The sequence below is a fragment of the Colobus angolensis genome, unplaced genomic scaffold, assembly GCF_000951035.1.
Source record: "Colobus angolensis palliatus isolate OR3802 unplaced genomic scaffold, Cang.pa_1.0 Scaffold141, whole genome shotgun sequence".
Lineage (NCBI taxonomy): Eukaryota > Metazoa > Chordata > Mammalia > Primates > Cercopithecidae > Colobus > Colobus angolensis.
In genome coordinates, this window is record NW_012114500.1 from 438,289 (window position 1) to 458,165 (window position 19,877).

The window sequence follows — 19,877 nt, forward strand, 5'->3', positions numbered from 1 at the left end:
ACTAATATTTCAGACAGCTCACTGCCTCGTCTCTGTTTGGACTTGGATAGGAGTAAGCATCAAGAGTGTGACGATTTGTTTTCCAGACTAGCCTTTGCAAAGAGGTGCTCCAATTGGGGTTACCTAAAACATTTCTTTTAAACATCAAGCCAGGAACCTCCAAGTTACTTGTTCTTTACAATTGAAGGATTAGATCAAATCAGCGATATCTTCACACTGAATCACAAATCCCTAAGAACTTTGCTAAAGACTTGTTGGCTTCATGTGTTTGGAAATATTTGATGTTTCTTCATCTGTATCATACATTATCCTCAATATAACCTCTCAGCTGCCTGTAGAAATAATACCCAGCACATTTTACAGTTTGGAACATGATATCCCAATTTTACATGACACCCTCACAGCACTCTTGTGAATTAAGTTGCTGCCTTTGTATACAGGGTTAGACTGTTAAGCTACTTGCCCATAGTCACCTAGTAAGCAAGTTCAGTTCTCCTTTTCTCTACAGCCATTTCACAGTAAGAATTAGTTAAGTATGTAGTTTGACTTTCAGGTACAGTGGAGAAGAAGTTACTGTTTTGGTTTTGCTGCTTTCATTGCAGGATGATGTGGGCTGCTGGGGCAGTAGCAGCCATGTCTAGCATCACCTTTCCTGCCGTCAGTGCACTTGTTTCGCGAACTGCTGATGCTGATCAACAGGGTGAGTTGATGGGAACCAGCGATAATTATTTAAAAGTACAGAATGTTCTAATCCTGTGTTCTGTCTCCTGTGTACTGAACATAAGTATATCTTCAGGGTAGAGAATTTTAAAATTGCTTTTGATATAAACAGGAAAAGCAGATTCTAGGGTATTTATCCTTAGGTAGATACATATTCCCTTTTCTCTCACTTAGAATATGTGGCTTATCTGTTCTGTTCTTAGAAAATTTACTGATGAGACTGGGCATGGTGGCTCATACCTGTAATCCCAACACTTCAAGAGGCTGAGGCAGGCAGATTTGAGTTCAGGAGTTGGAGACCATCCTGGAGAACACAGGGAAGCCCCATCGCTAAAATGCAAAAATTAGCTGGGCAGGGTGACGCACACCTGTAGTCCCACTTACTTGGGAGGCTGAGGTGGGAGGATCACTTGAGCCTCAGAGGCGGAGGTTGTAGTGAGCCAAAATCAGGCCACTGAACTCCAGCCTGGGTGACAGAGTGAGAGACCTTGAAAGACCTGTCTCAAAAAAATTTCCTGATGAAGATTGGCCACAGAATATTAACTAAACATTAAGTTTTTGCTGTGTTGTGGTAGACACCTTGTGGGATATATTTATAGACCTTTTATGAATGCTGTCCCAGCTACTTGGGAAGCTGAGGCAGGAGGATTACTTGAGCTCAGGAGTTTGAAGCTAGCCCAGGCAACACAGCAAGACTCCCATCTCTAATAAAAAAAGAAAATCTTACAGTTTCAGTCATCTAAAGATATGTAGCATAGCAAACATTTTTAATGTCAATATGCTTTTTTTTTTTGGTGGGAACATTTAATTCTTGGGATGCCAACAGATGAGGAATAATTCTTTGAAAAGGATGTTTTTTCCTAGTCATAAGGATAAAAGGGGCACTGCAAAACAGTGGCAGTTGTCACTTGGTTGATAAATGAGGAAGAAAAGGCCTATGGCCAAAGCAAGTTGCATTTTAAATTAGAGAAAAGATCCAAAAGAGAAACAAAAATGCTATAAAAACAGTGTTGCCAGGCACGGTGGCTCATGCTTATAATCCCAGCACTTTGGGAGGCCAAGGCTGGTGGATCACCTAAGGTCAGGAGTTCGAGATCAGCCTGGCCAACATGGTGAAACCTCGTCTCTACTAATAAAGTACAAAAAAGTTTAGTCAGGCGTGGTGGTGTGCACCTGGAATCCCAGCTACTCGGGAGGCTGAGGCAGGAGAATCACTTGAACCCTGGAGGCAGAGGTTACAGTGAGCCAAGATCCCATTGCACTCTCCAGCCTGGGCTACAAGAGTTTAACTCCATCTCAAAAAAAAAAAACCCCAAAAAAAAAACAAAGTGTGATTTTGGCTGGGCACAGTGGCTCACGCCTGTAATCCCAACACTTTGATAGGCTGAGGCAGGAGGATCACTTGAGTCCAGGAGTTCACCACCACCATAGGCAACAAAGTGAGACCTCATCTCTACAAAAAGTACAAAAATTAGCCAGGCATTTGAGCCCAGGAAGTTGAGGCTGCAGTGAGCCAAGTTTGCGCCACTGCACTCCAGCCAGGGTAACCCCCCCACCTTTATTTTTGACTAAAAGGGGTCTTAAGTAGTTGCTTGGGGACAGAGAAATTTTAACATTCGTAGTTGTGAAATCGGGACTGCTTTTTAACCAGCCATGTGTTGAAGGCTGTAATCTAGGACATAAAGTGGTTTTGCCCACTTGTTTCTCTGTTAGACCTATACATGGGTACGTCCAAGCTCATGTTTGCATAGGACAGCTTACTACACTTTGTAGAGCTGATAGCTTCTAAATATTAATAGTTTCCAATGATATTGCTGTAAATTGCTAGTGTCTGATGAGAACCTTGATTTTAGATTGATTTTATATTTGTACTGGTTCTAGGGCAGGGAAAAAATATGTAGTTTACTAAGTGATAATTTGTTTAAACAATGTAGGTGTCGTTCAAGGAATGATAACAGGAATTCGAGGATTATGCAATGGTCTGGGACCGGCCCTCTATGGATTCATTTTCTACATATTCCATGTGGAACTTAAAGAACTGCCAATAACAGGGACAGACTTGGGAACAAACACAAGCCCTCAGCACCACTTTGAACAGGTAATTCTCATTCACATGATCAAATTGTATAGTTCATTTGGCTAGATTAAAAGATACTAGTTTTTGGTCATAAAAACTTTTATGTGAGATTCTATTTTTGACTGAATAAAATGCTTAAAAACCAGAGTTTAAGGGACTGTGTTCTTCTACATACCGCCTTGTGAAAATTGGCTGTGCGTATTTTTTTTTCCGCTTGAGAATGAAAAATTTTAACCTAATTTGTCAATGGCATATGTAACAAACCATTTCTCTATACTACTAGTCTCTTTTGAAACTTTTCTAATAATCACAGTTCCATATAACTGACTTTTCATACAAAAGGCAGGCTTATGTGCTGGTAAATACCTTTGTTCACTTGTTTGCTATATTTCCCTCCTTTCAACTGAAAATTAATGCCAAACAGTGCTGATCATTTTGGCCAATATTAGCAGCTCATCAGTTTCCTGGCTTATTTAGCAGAGTCTGCACTAATCGTCCAACCCACTAAGACTACTTTTAAATAAAAGAATGTTTGTGGGCCATACACAAATTAAAACTGGCAGTGCAAGCTTCTGCTAAGAATGAATGTAATTTTGGGCTAAAACAAAGGTCTGTTTTTCTTAGTAACCTGTTTTTTTTACTTTCAGTCATTTGAAATTATAATTACCTTCTTGAAACAAAGAAATGGTCATTTATTCTGCTACTATAGTAAATACTGTATGCCACCTGATTTTATTTTTTAGTTTTTTTGTTGTTTTTGAGACAGTCTCACTGTATCACACACGCTGGAATGCAGTGGCACAATCTTGGCTCCCTGCAACTGCCGCCTCCCGAGTTCAAGCGATTCTTGTAACATCAGCCTCCTGGGTAGTTACACGCATATGCCACCACGCCCGGCTAATTTTTTTTTTGTATTTTTAGTAGAGACGAGGTTTCACCATGTTGGTCAGGCTGGTCTCGAACTCCTGACCTCAAGTGATCTGCCTGCCTCAGCCTCCCAAAGTGCTGGAATTACAGGCTTGAGCCACCATGCACAGCCTGATTTTATTTTTGAGATCTTTCTATAAATGTTTTCCCCTTGGACTAACAAATTAATCATAGAACATCTGTGTTCACATTTTGTGCTGAAAGTAATGATATAATATTTTTCCATAGTCTATTTTGCCAGTTGTTATTCCCAGAATTTTATAGAGAATGTAATAGTATCTCTTTTCTCCTAAAAAGGGGATGCCTTTTATAATTATGGCTTTAATAAAGAGAAGAGCAATTAGCTTGTAATTCATAAATTAATACTAAAAGGTATGCAGTTTCTCCTTATGAGTAAAAGTACTTGTGTAAAAATCCTAATTACTTTATTCTTCCTCAGAATTCCATCATCCCTGGCCCTCCCTTCCTATTTGGAGCCTGTTCAGTACTGCTGGCTCTGCTTGTTGCCTTGTTTATTCCGGAACATACCAATTTAAGCTTAAGGTCCAGCAGTTGGAGAAAGCACTGTGGCAGTCACAGCCATCCTCATAGTACACAAGCGCCAGGAGAGGCCAAAGAACCTTTACTCCAGGACACAAATGTGTGACGACTGAAATCAGGAAGATTTTTCTATCGGCACCCAGGTCTTAGTTTTCACCTCTAGTTCTGGATATACATTCCATTTCCATCCACAGTGTACTTTAAGATTGTCTTAAGAACTGTATCTGCATGAACTCCGTGGGAACTAAAGGAAGTGGGAACTCAAAGAACCGGACAGTTTTCCAAAGATGTTACAATTTCTTTTGAAAAACCTTTTGTTTATTAGCACCAATTTCTTGCCACTAAGCTGTTTGTTTTATTATACATCCTTTAATTAAAAACTATATATGTAACTTCTTAGATGTTAGCAAATGTCTCTGCTACCATTTCCTTAAGGTGTTGAGCTTTAACTCTATGCTGACTCAGTGAGACAGAGTAGGTAGTATGGTTGTGGACCTATTTGTTTTAACATTGTAAAATTTTGAGTCAGATTTTAATATTGTAAAATCTTGGGTCAAATAATTCAAAGCCTTAATGCAGATGCACTAAAACAAAGAAATGGTAAATGAATTGTTTGCATTTTAAAAAAACTCTTTAAGAAAACTGTACTAAATCTGAATCATGTTTCAAGCTTGTTTGCAGTACTTTTAAACATTATTCACTACTGTTTTTGAAGTGAGAAAGTATCAGCCATTTAGAATTTAAATTGGGGTGTTTAGAGCCTGTAAATCTAAATGCTGGCTCAAATTTGTTCCCCAGCTACTTCTTATACCACTATTCTTTTAATGTTTGCATAATCATAAGCACCTCAACACTTGAATACATAATCTAAAAATTATATAGTAAAGCTGGTAGCCTTGAACATGTCAATGTGATGTCTATATGTAGATAAATATATATAGTGGCCTTTCAGGACTGTCACAGTAACACTTTATTTACAGAGCTAATGTTTGTCCTAAATTTTCAGGACCCTAGAGGAGAGCTTTATACAATTACTGATGTGAATTTCTCTAAAGTGTATATTTTTGTGTCCAGTTATATTATTTAAAAAAGTGTTACTTTGTAAAAATTGTATATAAAGTACTGTATAGTTTACACTGTTTTCATCTTGTGTGTGGTTATTGCTTAATGCTTTTTAAACTTGGAACACTCACTATGGTTAAATAAGGTCTTAAAAGAAATGTAAATATTCTGTTAATAAAGTTAAATATTTTAATGATTTTTTTTTTTTAAAAAAAGTCTTGATCTGTGAGTTCCTATAGGGCCTGTTTTGGCTTTGTTACCATATTCATTTTTACAGTAACAAATCAAAGAATTATTCATTCTTTGCATCCATTTCTTTTCGCTCACTAAAAAATACTCTTCAAGGAAGACAAGAGGAAAGAAACAAAAATGCAGTATGCAGATTAGCTTTGAAGTACTTGACTTTCAAAGTGTAGATGCTGTATAATAGTTTATTAACAAAGCTCAGAGTTTACAGAAATAATATTAAATGCAACACTTTGATTATTAACACATGTACAATTTTACACTGCAAAACAATTGCAACTAAAAATAAGAGGTAGAAAAAAGAATTAGCACACTTGGAAGTCTATATACATTTAATACAAAAAAAATTTGCAAGATGATAGCATGATATCTTTTTGAAAATTCAACTTTCCTTGTGTATATATATGCAAAGAGATATCTATATTTAAAAAAAGAGGGCTACCTGTATGTCATGCATCACATCCAAAACCTGTCACAATATTTTATATATATTACATAGTATTTACAACAAAGCCCCATCCAAAATCACCAAGAGGCTTCTTTCCAGAATAGCAAGTGCTTTCAAGTGACTACCAAGTATTCTCACTAATACAGTAGTATATTTAAATGGGGGGGCAGGGGGAGTATCACTGCCTAATATTAGTTACTGAATTTTCAGATTAGATCCCTAGTTTAAGACACGTTCAATTGCCAGTAGTTTCAAGATACTGGCTTCATAAAAAAATATTAGCAAAGATTCTTTCTTACCATGGAACTCTTAACATTATTATATCATTAATATCTTGAAATGTTTCTTCATCTGTGTAATAAAGTATTTGAAACTAATTTTAAAATTACCACATGAGCATTAGTACTTCACAAAAATTGATTTGGAAGACTCTTTTAGAGAATGCTACCAGGTATTGTTTGTCAATAAGAAAACAAAACGAGGCCCTGTGATTCTGGGTGAATTTTTAAAAAATCAATTTTTCCAAAGGAACAATTCTTAAAACTTTTAGTTATAGGGAAGAGAAGAAAATTGTACCTTCTAACAGTTATTTGTTTTGCCTAGTTTATTAACATTGAAATCAACCGAAGTTCTGATACTATAAAAATAAATGAATCATTCATGATATAGATTTAGTAGTAGTACCAAGTTTTAAGATTCCACTGATACAGATTTAACTGCATATTAAACTACAAATTGAGAAAAACTAGATGAGTATAAACACTTAGGAAGCACTAAAGTTTTAAAAAACCTGTCAGCTCAAATGACTAAAGCACTTAATCTGGTCACATAAATACACTGTCCAAATTATTTTTTTAAGTGTATCAACTTTATTTGATTCATCAATAGCAAATTTAAATGTTTCAAGGAAAATATGCTACGAAGGCTTAATTCAGTTATTTAAGGTAAATTTAGGACTTTTCCCTTTAAATGTCATAAATAATACAGATATCTCAGGAGGTAATCATTTTCCCTCAAAATTTTCAGGTGTCAAATTTAAAAGTTTTGCTTTACCAGTGAAAGTGATAAAATGAATTAGCATTCTTTGGTTGCATACTATGAGGTTATGAGCAGGTTTTAGTTTACCCAGATTTTCAATATGATTGGAATTTCCCTTATAAGGATCAACTCTTTCCTTAGAACTGAATTTCTAAAGAATAGCTTAATAAAATTCATACTATTATTCTATAAAACACCATGTTCACAAACCAAAAAATGTCATTTACTCACAATGTTTACCAATCCCCAAGTACAAATCTGTTCCTATAAACTGCCATAAAAGATAGCAGTACTTAAAGGATCCAGTTCAACGGCTCAAGTAAAATGTGAAACTTGCTATTTTAGGATTTGATTCGTGTTGACATATTTTTTAAGCACCTGAGTTTCTAAAATACCAGTAAAAAGTAAAACATGACACTAGAATTAACTGCTTGGTAGCTGCCCAGGGAAATATGCTGAAGATGCCGAGGGGAGCACTGTGGGTTTGGAAGACACCTGTAATGCTCCTAAAGTGCCATCTCTCTGATGGTCTGCAAATGAGGACCAAAAAAAGTTACTGGTATTCATTAAGTCTTCATACATTACATTTAATTAAACTACAGAGTACAAAATCCAGAAATCCCTGCTCACCTGAATTACTAAATAGGTTCTGGCTCAGTCCGCGTAAAGGAATGCTATCTTCCCTTTTCTTCAGGTATTTGGATTCCAACCCTAAATTTTCACCACTTAAAAAGAAAATGGTAATTACTTACTTAACAAAGTATTAATTTTGAAGGTTTATCTCAAATATATACATATGCAAGATAATGTAACTAAGTTCTATTTATAGCTTAGCTTTGTTCAGAACACATTCTTCACTGGTTTCTTAAGCAAATGGTAATTTTATACATAAACCAAAGTATCCTCAGTAAATAGTAGATTATAATAAAATCTCGAGAGCTGGGATAAGGATGGTGGGAAAAATGAAAATTCTACAAGTGCTATAAAAATTTAAAATACTAGCATATAAGTGATACATGCCAGAAAAATAACATGCCTTGAGAGTAACACTATTAATTTCTAACTCATATTTAAAATAAGATTTTTTTCCTTTGACCAAAAGCTCTTCAAAATTTTCCAGTGCTTCAAAGTAGTGATGACCAAATATTAATGCACATTCCACAATAATAAATTCTAGTCAAATTAATACAAATGAGAAAATCGGGGCGAGAAAGAAGGGCATTTCTGTATGTTTCCCCTTTCTACCACTGCCATCTTTTCTAAATCTGTCCAGTGTTAATGGTTTCCCTAGTATTACTTGTAATAAGTTAAAGGCTCTTGCAAAACAATGAGAATAAATCAATCCTTAAAATTAAATGATGGTTGCTCTTGACCCAATTTTCCAAAATAAGTGGGTGAATAGACTCTTTTTCTATTTTTTCTTTAATGTTTGATACCCGGTGCCACTTTTTGCTAGCTGACAAAATAACCAGAAAAAAGTCAAAATCACTGAACAGTCCTAATTTTATGGAGAGATGGTTATGTTTGACTTCATATTACAAATATGATTGTCATATTCTCTGCTAGTAAAACTTTTATTTTTTTTTTTGAGACAGGTTCTTGCTTTGTGACGCAGTTTGGAGTGCAGTGATATGACTGATCATAGCTTACTACAGACTCCAACTCCTAGGCTCAAGTGATCCCTCAGCCTCTCAAGCAGCTGGGACTACAAGCATGTACCACATTGTCTGGCTTTTTTTTTTTTTTTTCCTTTTTTATTTTGAGGCAGGGCCCCCAGGCTGGAGTGCAGTGGCAGGATCATGGCTCACTGCAGTCTCGACCTCCAAGACTCAAGTGATCCTCCTGCCTCAGCCTCCTGAGTAGCTGGGAGGGTGTACGTACACCACCATGCCTGGCCTATGATGAATTAAATATACTAAACATTATGATATGCTACCATTAACAGGAATTCAAGGTACTCTCCCTGTGAACAAGGGAATTTTGATCTTTTTAAAAAATGGAGGCTCACAAATACTAACTTTTTAAAATTATTTTTTCTATTTATTTTTTTGAGACAGATTCTTACTCTATTGCCCAGGATGGAATGCAGTGGCACAATCGGCTCACTGCAACTTCTTGCCTCCTGGGTTGAAGCGATTCTCATGCCTCAGCCTCCTGAGTAACTGAGATTACAGATGCCCACTACACCCGGCTAATTTTTGTATTTTTAGTAGAGATGGAATTTCACCATGTTGGCCAGGCTGGTCTTGAACTCCTGGCCTCAAGTGATCCACCCACCTCAGCCTCCCAAAGTGTTGAGATTACAGGCCTGAGCCACTGTGACCAGCCACAAATGTTAACTATTTTAACACATCATGATCCAATGAATAAAAGCTGAGAGCTGGGGATGGAACCCTCTTTGAGCTATGTTAGTAATTTAGTTTGTAATGTAGAAGTGGGATGGTGATAGCTCATGATAATGAGTATCGGCAGACAGGCCTTAAAGTCATTAAATTTAATAAATAAGTATATTAGTAATAATAAATTACAAACATGAAGCCTACCCAGAGAGAAAAGTTTGTCTGTATGAGTGGTTTGATTTAACCACAAGTCATTGAATCAACAGACTTGTTTAAGACCTGTTTAAAAACCAGGGTCGCAAAAAGGCATCAAAGCTTATTTATGTTATCTATAGGAAAATCTCACAAACCTTTTTACTCATTCTCTGCATATTTCTAGCATATTAACTAGCTGGTATTTTAGATTAGATTATATTGAAAGCAATAAGTCAGAAAAATGGAGAGCTTCCAGGGGCAGACGTAGCCATATAAGAAAACAAAAACAGCTGACCATGAAGAATGTTTAAAAATTTCTGTGAATATATCTGAGAATATCTGAAAGACCAGTCTTCAGTTATGTAGGAAAATCTCTTTCAACAAATAAAATTTTACTATCTAAGCATATCCTACATTAAAAAAAAAATGAGTAGATTGTTGGAGGAGGAAACAGGAAAAATAGGAGAAATCTCTTTTATAGCTAAGAGTGATTCAACTTAAATTCCACTGATCAGTAACTTGCAATGTCTCAGACAGGTGGGTATCACAGCTCTCAAGCACTGAGAAAAATTCTTTAAGATGGCCTTCAAAATTGCAAACATTAAATTTTATGTCATTAAGTACTTACTTTTCCTTATCAGTTGAGCAAGGCATACTAATAGTTGCTCCTGACTGAACGTCTCCTAGTGATGCATTTGGTTTTGTAAACTGCAAATTAAACTGAACCTGTGAGAAGGAAAAACATCTCATGTAACTGAGTTATATAGAATCAGATAGTTTTGGGCAGAGGAGGGGTTTGAAACAGAGCCTTGCTCTGTTGCTTAGGCAGGAGTAGAGTGGCACAATCATGGCTCACTGCAGTCCCAATCTCCTGGGCTCAAGCGATCCTCCCACCTCAGCCTTCCAAGTAGCTGAGACTACAGGTACACGCCACAAAGTCTGGCTCATTTTTTATTTCTTGTAGAGATGGGGTTTCACTATGTTGCCCAGGCGGGTCTCAAACTCCTTGTCTCAGCCTCCCCAAATCATGGGATTACAGGGATGAGCTACCATTCCTGGGGTGAATGAGACAGTTCTATATTGAGATGGGTGGTTAAATTTGTTTTCTGATAAATCTATACATAAAAATGCAGGCTTTACCTAAGTGTGGTGGCTCATGCCTGTAATTCCAGCACTTTGGGTGGGTCACTTTGGGTGGGTCACTTGAGTTCAGGAGTTCGAGACTAGCCTGGGCAACATAGACTCCATCTCTACTAAATAAATAAGCCAGGGGTGATGGCACGCATCTGTGGTCCCAGCTACTCTGGAAGCTGAAATGAGAGGACTGCTTGAGCCCAGGAGGTTGAGGGTGCAGTGAGCCAAGAACATGTCACTGCACTCCAGCCTGGTGACAGAATGAGACCTTGTCTCATAAAAAAAAAAAAAAAAAAACCCAAAAACAAACAAAAAAACCAAAACAAACAGTTTTCACCTATATTTTATAACACAAGCACATGCTATTGAAAAGAGTTAATAAAAGGAAGCCTAATTCTCTTTTTTCTTTTCTTTTTTTGAGACAGGGTTTCGTTCTCTTGCCCAGGCTAATTTTTGTATCTTTCTGTAGAGATGGGATTTCACCATGTTGCCCAGGCTGGTCTCGAACTCCTGGGCTCAAGGGATCTTCCCAGCTCGGCCTCCCAAAATGCTGTGATTACAGGCTCACATAAGCCACCCGCCCAGCCGAGAAGCCTACTTCTCTTTACGTAAAAAAGTAAATACCTGTCATACAAGCAAAATGAATAACAAAATGATTCTTTTACCAATTATTTTCAAACAAGAATATGAACATTAATACATTAAAATAAATGTTAGTATTAAAAGTAACCAAGGATCACAATAATGCATTTACCTCATACATTCTGAAAATTCTTCCCCTTTCAAGACTTTCAAAGCCTATTTATTTAAAGATTCTAAATGAGGGCTTGGAATCTGAATTTTAAAGTCATCAAAAATCTATGCAAAAATCCAAAATAAAGTAACAGCATATAAGATATATTTAAAGTAATAATGTACTATGGAATTCCTGTTATATCAGAAAGGTATAAATCTATAGGAAATCTATAAATATAAATTAATAGATCAAAGAAAAAATTCATGACTACTCTCATACAAAAAGAGAAGACGTAAGAAAGTACACATCAGTTTTTGGTAAAACTCAAAATAGGAATAGATGGATACTAACTTAATATGATAAAATTATAAAGATATATGCTACTTTACTTGGCTATCAAGGTTGAATACCATCAAGATACCAGTTCTCCCTACATTAATCTACCCTTAACAGCATTACATACAAATAGGATATTTTTAATCAAGAAAGTTGATTCTAATATTCTTTATTTTAAAAAAGCATGTAATAAGAGGGAGGCAAATTAAGAAGATACCAGTACTAATACTAATATAACTTCTAGCCACCAATCATAAACAATTAGGAAACTGAGCAAAATAAATGAAGAGAATGTTCTCACAAGACCACAGACAATGCAGGCCTGTGATCTCCAAGATGTGATCCCTACAACTGATTCAAACTTTCTAACTGGCAACCCCTTCTTGACAGCAGATGCAGAGGGAGAACATAATTGCTAAATTGAGGAGATTAAGTTAGAGTTTAGGGAGATCCGACCGCTGGAGGTTGTAGGGCTGAATTCTGATGATAAGGGAGCTATACAAAGAACAATCTCCAGCTCCCTGCCTGTCAATGTCCTTGAGTCTTTACTGTTCTAGGCGTATGCACAGGGTAAAACTCATCAAGGCTGGATAAATAAAGGAGCATTTTTTTTTTTTTTTTGGTGAGATGGAGTCTCGCTCTGTAGACCAGGGTGGAGTACAGTGGTGCAATCTTGGCTCACTGCAACCTCGGCCTCCCAGGTTCAAGAGATTCTCCTGCCTCAGCCTCCTGAGTAGCTGGTGGGACTACAGGCGTGCGCCACCATGCCCAGCTAATTTTTGTATTTTTAGTAGAGATGGGGTTTCCCCATGTTGTCAGTATGGTCTCGATCTCTTGACCTTGTGATCTGCTCGTCTCAGTCTCCCAAAGTGCTGGGATTACAGGCTTGAGCCACTGCATCCATCAATAAAGGAGCATTTTAAGCTTTGAAATATGGCTGAACTAACCCTCAAGTAGAAGTTACTTTAGATGCACGCTATTAATGCTAAAGAATAAAAACAAAAACGCTCAAAGGAATCAAAGTGAGCCACAAGTAACTTAAATGCCTGCCACTCTTGAGCAGGCACAGTGGCTCATACCTGAAATCCTAGTGCTTTGGGAGGCCAAAGTGGGAGGATCACTTGAGGCCGGGAGTTCAAGACCAGCCTCAGCAACATAATGAGACCCCATCACTACAAAAATTTTTAAAAATTAGGTAGGTATGGGAGTGCACACCGGTAGTCCCAGATATATGGGAGGCTGTGTTAGGAGAATCACTTAAGCCCTGGAGTTTGGTTTTAAAGTGAGTTATGATCACATCACTGCACTCCATACTGGGCAACCCTGTCTTCAAAAAAAAAAAGCCTGCCATGCTTTAAAGAAATCTAAAATCCAGACAATCAACAATGTAACACTCACAATGTTCCACTTACCAAAAAGTACAAAGATCACAATGAGATGTCATACTCAGAAGAAAAATTAGCCAACAGAAACAGATTCAGAAATGGCAGAAATTATAGACCAGGGACACAAATGTAATTGTATAAGAACTTAATGGAAATAAAAAGTATGAGAAAATTGAAGATATAAAAAAGAGTGCAATGAAAATTCTAGACACAAAATAGTCAATATATAAAATGAAAATTTCTCACTGGATAGATTGACAGCAAATTATACACTGCAGAAGAAAAGACTAATAAACTTTAAGACACAGCATCAGAATCTACATAAAATGAAACATATAATGAAATAAACTAAGTCTCCCTGGGACAATATCATGTAATCAACCATGTATAACTGGAGTACCAAGGAGAAACACCAAAAAAGAGAACAAAACAGAAAAAGAAATGTGAATAATGACTAGAATTTCCTAAACTGATTAAAAACTACAAACCAACCTATTTAAGAACTTCACAAAAACCCGTTAGACATGATATACAAACTCCACACCAAAGCATAATTAACTTGTTGAAAATTAAAGATAAAGAGAAAATTTAAAAGCACCCAGAGAAAAAGGTCACTTCATATAAAGCAAACATTATAAACAAGACTACTGACATCTTGCCAGAAAGTATTCAATCCAGGCAACAATGGAATAACATCTTCAAAATACAGACAGGAAAAAAACTTGTCAACCTAAAGCTCTATATTCAGAGAAAATGAAGTCAAAATAACAACATTATGAGACAAAAGAGGAATTAATTCCCTATAGACCTGCATTGTAAGAAGCCTTAAAAACCTGTACTATAAGAGATCTTAGTTATTGAGGAGAAAGGAAAATGCCAGATGAAAATTTAGATCTACATAAAGGAAAAAAAGAGTGTAAATAGTAATGTATGGGTTAACCAAGGAGACTTTTCCTCATTGTTTAATGTCTTTTCAATATACTTGATGGTTTAAAGAAAAAAAAAGTAGAGCTTATAACAAAGATAGAAGTAAAATTTTAACAACAGTAGCAAAAAGATAGGAAGAAATGGAAGTATATTATTGTAACGGTCTTATTTTACATGGGAAGTAGTAAAATATTTGAAGGTACATGATGATATTGTATATTGTAAACCAGAGTAAACACAAAGAAAAGAAAGCCAAGAGTAAATATAAAACGAAAAATGAAATAAAATGCACAAAACTAACTGGAAAGAAGGCAGGAAAAAAGCAGAAAAGGGAGACAAGAAACAGGACATATAGAAAACAAATCATAATATGGAAAAACTTATAACATGCATTACATTTTAAATTGTTTAAGAATGTCAGAATGGATAAAAATGAGTCAATTACAAATATCTAAAAGAAATCACATTTAAAGACACAGATGGAAAAACAAAAAAAAAAATAGAAAATGATACTTCATGTAAATACTAGGCATAAGAGAGCCAGAATACAATATTAATATCAAGGTAGATTCATTTTCTGCTGAGATATGAAAAAAGAAACTCCTAAGGATCAAAGAGTGAGGAAAGTCCGGGTGTGGTGGCTCAAGCCTGTAATCCCAGCACTTTGGGAGGCCGAGACGGGCGGATCACGAGGTCAGGAGATCAAGACTATCCTGGCTAACACGGTGAAACCCCGTCTCTACTAAAAAATACAAAAAACTAGCCAGGCGAGGTGACAGGCGCCTGTAGTCCCAGCTACTCGGGAGGCTGAGGCAGGAGAATGGCATGAACCTGGGAGGCAGAGCTTGCAATGAGCTGAGATCCAGCCACTGCACTCCAGCCCCGGCGACAGAGCGAGACTCCGTCTCAAAAAAAAAGAGTGAGGAAAATCTCTTTCTTTTCATTTTTCCCTATGTTCTTTCCTGCTCCAATCCCCAGTCTACTATATGGAAGCAGAAGTGCCAGAGTGAAAACAGTGGCAAGGTGGTAACTAAAACTTTAAAGGAGGGGAATCATTATTTTCCTACCAAAGGCACTGTGGTCTCATTAACAGGGGAAATATCCTCACTACTTTTCTCCTCTCTTTGTCCTCTTGCTGCTTGATAACAGATGCAGATACAATTACAGGAACTGTAATTGCATAGCACGGAAGGGGAACTAAGGCCTGTATTTTCTAGCCAGAAAACCAGGAAAGGGGACCCTAAGGACACGGAAAATTCTGAGGAAATCACGGAGAGAAAACTCAAGGGAGAAATCCCATAAGGTGGTATATAAACTCTTAGGCTCGCTTATGAGCTGTACAAATCTGACCCTAATCAGCATACCAAAGGCTTTGGGAACTGACTATGGGGTAAACTACTGCCAAGGTCACAGAATAGCACATTTGAGACAGATCCAAACAGCATGACACGACAAAGTCTTTAATACTTGAACTGACAGCCAGGCATGGTGGCTCACACATGTAATCCCAGCATTTTGGGAGGCTGAGGTGGGCGGATCACATGAGGCCAGGAGTTTGAGACCAGCCTGACCAACATGGTGAAACCCCATCTCTACTAAAAATACAAAAATTAGCTGGGCCTGCTGGTGCACATCTGTAATCCCAGCTACTTGGAAGGCTGAGGCACAAGAATTGCTTGAACCCAGAATTGCAGTGAGCTGAGATTGCGCCACTATCCTCCAGCCTGGGCGACAGAGTGAAACTGTCTTTAAAAAAAAATTGAACTGAAGAATCACAACCTAAAGAAGGCTAATCAGAACTTGAACCTAACAAGACTGTTGGCTTAAAAAAAAATTTAAAAAAAATTTAAAAATCACATTCTCCTTAGGATTTAAATAAGATCTGGGATCTCATAATATTCTAATATCCAGGATACAATCCAAAATCACTCAACAGAGAACTAGGGAAATGTAAGCAACTCATAAGGGAAAACATAAACCATGAAGTGAACCCCAAGATGACACAATTACTGGAATTATCAGGAAACCACTTCAAATCACCCATTATAACCGTGCTCTAATAACAATGCTCAAATGTTCAAATGAATGTAAAAAAGTCTCAGCAAGAAAAAAAAAGAAAAGAAAATGAAATGGAAATCTTAGAACAGAAATAATCGCTGAGTGGGCTTGATAGTAGAACAGACAGAGAAAAGAGTAAACTTGAAGGCGGATCAACAGAAATAATCAAATCTGAAAAACAGAAAAAATAAGAATGGAAGAACAGAAAGTTGTGGACCTTTAGGAAAATAAACATTTACATTCATGTCTTTTGAGTCCTAAAAGAAAGAGTGTTCTGCAGAAAAAAATATTTGGCTACATGGGAGGCTGAGGTGGGAGGACTGCTTGATCCTGGGAGGTCAAGGCTGCCATGAGTTCTGTTCATGCCACGGCACTCCAGCCCGAGCTACAAAGCAAGATCCTGTCTCAAAAAAAAAAAAAAAAAAAAAAAAATTGAAGAAATAATGGCTGAATACGTCAAAAATTTGGGAAAAGATTTACCAAGCTTAGTAAACCCCCAAAAGGATAAAGTCAAATGAGTTCAAAATCCATGCCCAGACACATCATTGTTAAACTGTGAAAAACTAAAAAAATAAATAAATCTTAAAAGCAGGCAGAGAAAATGATGCACTAGTTACAGGAGAATGATTCAAATTTAATTTCTCATTGGAAATCATGGAATCCTAAAAGAAGCAGAATAACAGTTTTAAAGTGCTTAAGGAAAAGGATTATGAATACAGAATGTTATATCCAGAGAAAATATCATTCAGGAAAGAAGGTAAAAGAAAGGCATTCCCAGGGGAAGAAAAAGAATTGACAGAAGACTTCCTCTAAAAGAAATGCTAATGAATGTTCTATCATTCAGGGAAATTATACTGTAGAAGAACTCAGAATACCAGGAATGAAGGAAAAGAATAACAAGAACAACAGAAATGGTAAACACTGGGTAATATAATGAACTAGTCTTCTCCACTCCAGAGTTTGTTTGCTTTCTGTTTTTTTTTTTTTATTATTATACTTAAGTTCTAGGGTACATGTGCACAATGTGCAGGTTTGTTACATATGTATACATGTGCCATGTTGGTGTGCTGCACCCATTAACTCATCATTTACATTAGGTATATCTCCTAATGCTATCCCTCCCCGTCTCCCCTCCCCACAATAAGCCCTGGTGTATGATGTTCCCCTTCCTGTGTCCAAGTGATCTCATTGTTCAATTCAGGAATTGATTACCTGAATTGAACAATGATTTACCATTTCTGTTGTTCTTGTTATTCTTTTCCTTCATTCCTGGTATTCTGAGTTCTTCTACAGCATAATTTCCCTGAATGATAGAACATTCATTAGCATTTCTTTTATGAGTGAGAACATGTGGTGTTTGGTTTTCTGTTCTTGGAGATAGTTTGCTGAGAACGATGGTTTCCAGCGGCATCCATGTCCCTACCAAGGAGACGTATTCCATGGTGTATATGTGCCACATTTTCTTAATCCAGTCTGTCACTGATGGACATCTGGGTTGATTCCAAGTCTTTGCTATTGTGTACAGTGCTGCAATAAACATACATGTGCATGTGTCTTTATAGCAGCGTGATTTATAATCCTTTGGGTATATACCCAGTAATGGGGAGGCTGGGTCAAATGGTATTTCTAGTTCTAGATCCTTGAGGAATCACCACACTGTTTTCTACAATGGTTGAGACGGAGTCTCGCTCTGTCGCCCAGACTAGAGTGCAGAGTCACAATCTCGGCTCACTGCAACCTCCGCCTCCTGGGTTCAAGTGATTCGCCTGCCTTACTACAGGCGCCCACCACCATGCCCAGCAAATTTTTTGTATTTTTAGTAGAGACAGAGTTTCACTGTGTTAACCAAGGTGGTCTCAATCTCCTGATCTCGTGATCCGCCTGCCTCGGCCTCCCAAAGTGCTGGGATTATAGGCGTAAGGGACCACACCCAGCCCACTCCCGAGTTTTAAATATGTATAATGGATGATAGCAAAAATTTTAGATTGTCTGATAATATTTCCAATGTATGCAGATACAATACATATGAAATATGAAAACATAAGGGGAGAAAAGGCAAAGGGACTATATGGTGGCAAGGTATGTATATTCTACTTTAAGTGGTAAGATATTAATTCTACACACTATGAAAAGTATGTATATTATAAATGCCTGGAGCAACCACTAAAATAAAAATCATATAAAGAGATATATTTAAAGAACACTATCCCAACAAAAACAGAATACTACTCTTTTTTTTTTTTTTTTTTTTTTGGTGAGACCTCTCACTCTGTTGCCCAGGACAGAGCAGAGTGGTGCAAACACAGCTCAGTGCCACCTTCACCTCCTGGGCTCAGGTGATCCTCCCACCTCTGCCTCCCCAATAGCTGGGACCACAGGTGTATGTGACCACATCTGGCCAAAATAATATTTTCTAATTTTCCTCAAATCTTCCATATATCTTTCTGTTATAGATTTCTAGTTTAATTCCAGACTGGTTTAGAACTAAGGACATAGTCTATCTTGGTTAGTGTTCCATGTGTACTTGAAAAGAATAGGGCTGGGTGTGGTGGCTCATGCCTGTAATCCCCACACTCTGGGAGGCCAAGGGAGGCAGATCTCTTGAGCCCAGGAGTTTGAGATCAGCATGGGAAACATGGCAAAACCCTGTCTCTCCAAAAAAATACAAAAATTGGCCAGGTGTGGCGGTGTGCACCTGTAGTCCCAACTACTCAGGAGGCTGAGGTGGGAGAATCACACAAGCCCAGGAGGTTGAGGCTGTAGGGAGCTGTGATCATGCTATCGCATCCCAGTCTGGGGGACACGGTGAGACCCTGTCTCAAAAAAAAGAGAAAAGAAAAAGAAAAAAAAATTTTGAACTTAATGAAAATGAAAATACACATACCAAAATTTGTGAAATGCAGTTAAAACAAGACTGAACAACATGTATAGCATTAAATGTTTAGATTAACATAAAACTCTTAGAATATAATCTTCTACCTTAAGAAAGTGAGAAAAGGAGCCAAACAAACTCAAGGCAGTTAGAAGGGAAAACATACTAAAGTGGAGAAATCAGTAAATTGAAAAACCAATGAAATCATAAGTCAGTTCCCTGAAAAGATACATGAAACTGGTAACCTCTTACCAAACTGATTTTTCAAAGAGACAAGGCAAAAATCACCATTATAGGTAATGAAAGAGAGGATGTTACAACAGAGTCTATAGACATTAAAAAGATAATAATGGAATACTACAAACAACTCTTCACACATAGCTTAAAATTTAGATTAAATGATTTAATCCTGTGAAAGTCACAAACTATCGAAACTGGCCCAAGAAGAAATAAATAACCCAAATATTCTATAGCTATTGAAAAAAATTAATTCACAGCTGAAAAAAACCTCCGGCAAAAAAATTTCCAGACCCAGATGATTTCACTGGAAAATTCTACCAAACATTTAAAGAAAATATAAAGCAACTCTATACAATATATACCAGAAAATAAAAGAGAAAAGATGTTTTCCTGCTCATTTTGAGGCCAGTATTGTCCTGATTTAAATTTTTTATTTTTTATTTTTATTTTTATTTTTTATTTTTTTGAGGCAGAGTCTCGCTCTGTTGCCCTGGCTGGAGCGCAGTGACCAGATCTCAGCTCACTGCAAGCTCCGCCTCCCGGGTTTACGCCATTCTCCTGCCTCAGCCTCCCAAGTAGCTGGGACTACAGGCGCCC

General features: G+C 37.1%; 2 protein-coding genes across 3 annotated transcripts in view; one reads left to right on the forward strand and one right to left on the reverse strand.

The window, feature by feature from the left end:
• Positions 1-5,532, forward strand: part of HIAT1 (hippocampus abundant transcript 1) — a 47,960-nt gene extending 42,428 nt beyond the window's left edge. The window contains exons 10-12 of the mRNA XM_011935168.1: positions 603-700; positions 2,655-2,818; positions 4,164-5,532. Coding sequence (XP_011790558.1) covers positions 603-700; positions 2,655-2,818; positions 4,164-4,370 — 469 coding nt within the window. The 3' untranslated portion in view covers positions 4,371-5,532. The remainder of the gene's footprint in view (positions 1-602; positions 701-2,654; positions 2,819-4,163) is intronic.
• Positions 5,533-6,087: 555 nt separating this feature from the next.
• Positions 6,088-19,877, reverse strand: part of SASS6 (spindle assembly 6 homolog (C. elegans)) — a 50,995-nt gene continuing 37,205 nt past the window's right edge. For both annotated transcript variants that reach the window (XM_011935169.1, XM_011935170.1), the window contains 3 exons: positions 10,221-10,318; positions 7,689-7,783; positions 6,088-7,588 (listed from right to left, as the gene is read on the reverse strand). In XM_011935169.1, the coding sequence (XP_011790559.1) occupies positions 7,482-7,588; positions 7,689-7,783; positions 10,221-10,318 (300 nt within the window). In that variant the 3' untranslated portion in view covers positions 6,088-7,481. The remainder of the gene's footprint in view (positions 7,589-7,688; positions 7,784-10,220; positions 10,319-19,877) is intronic.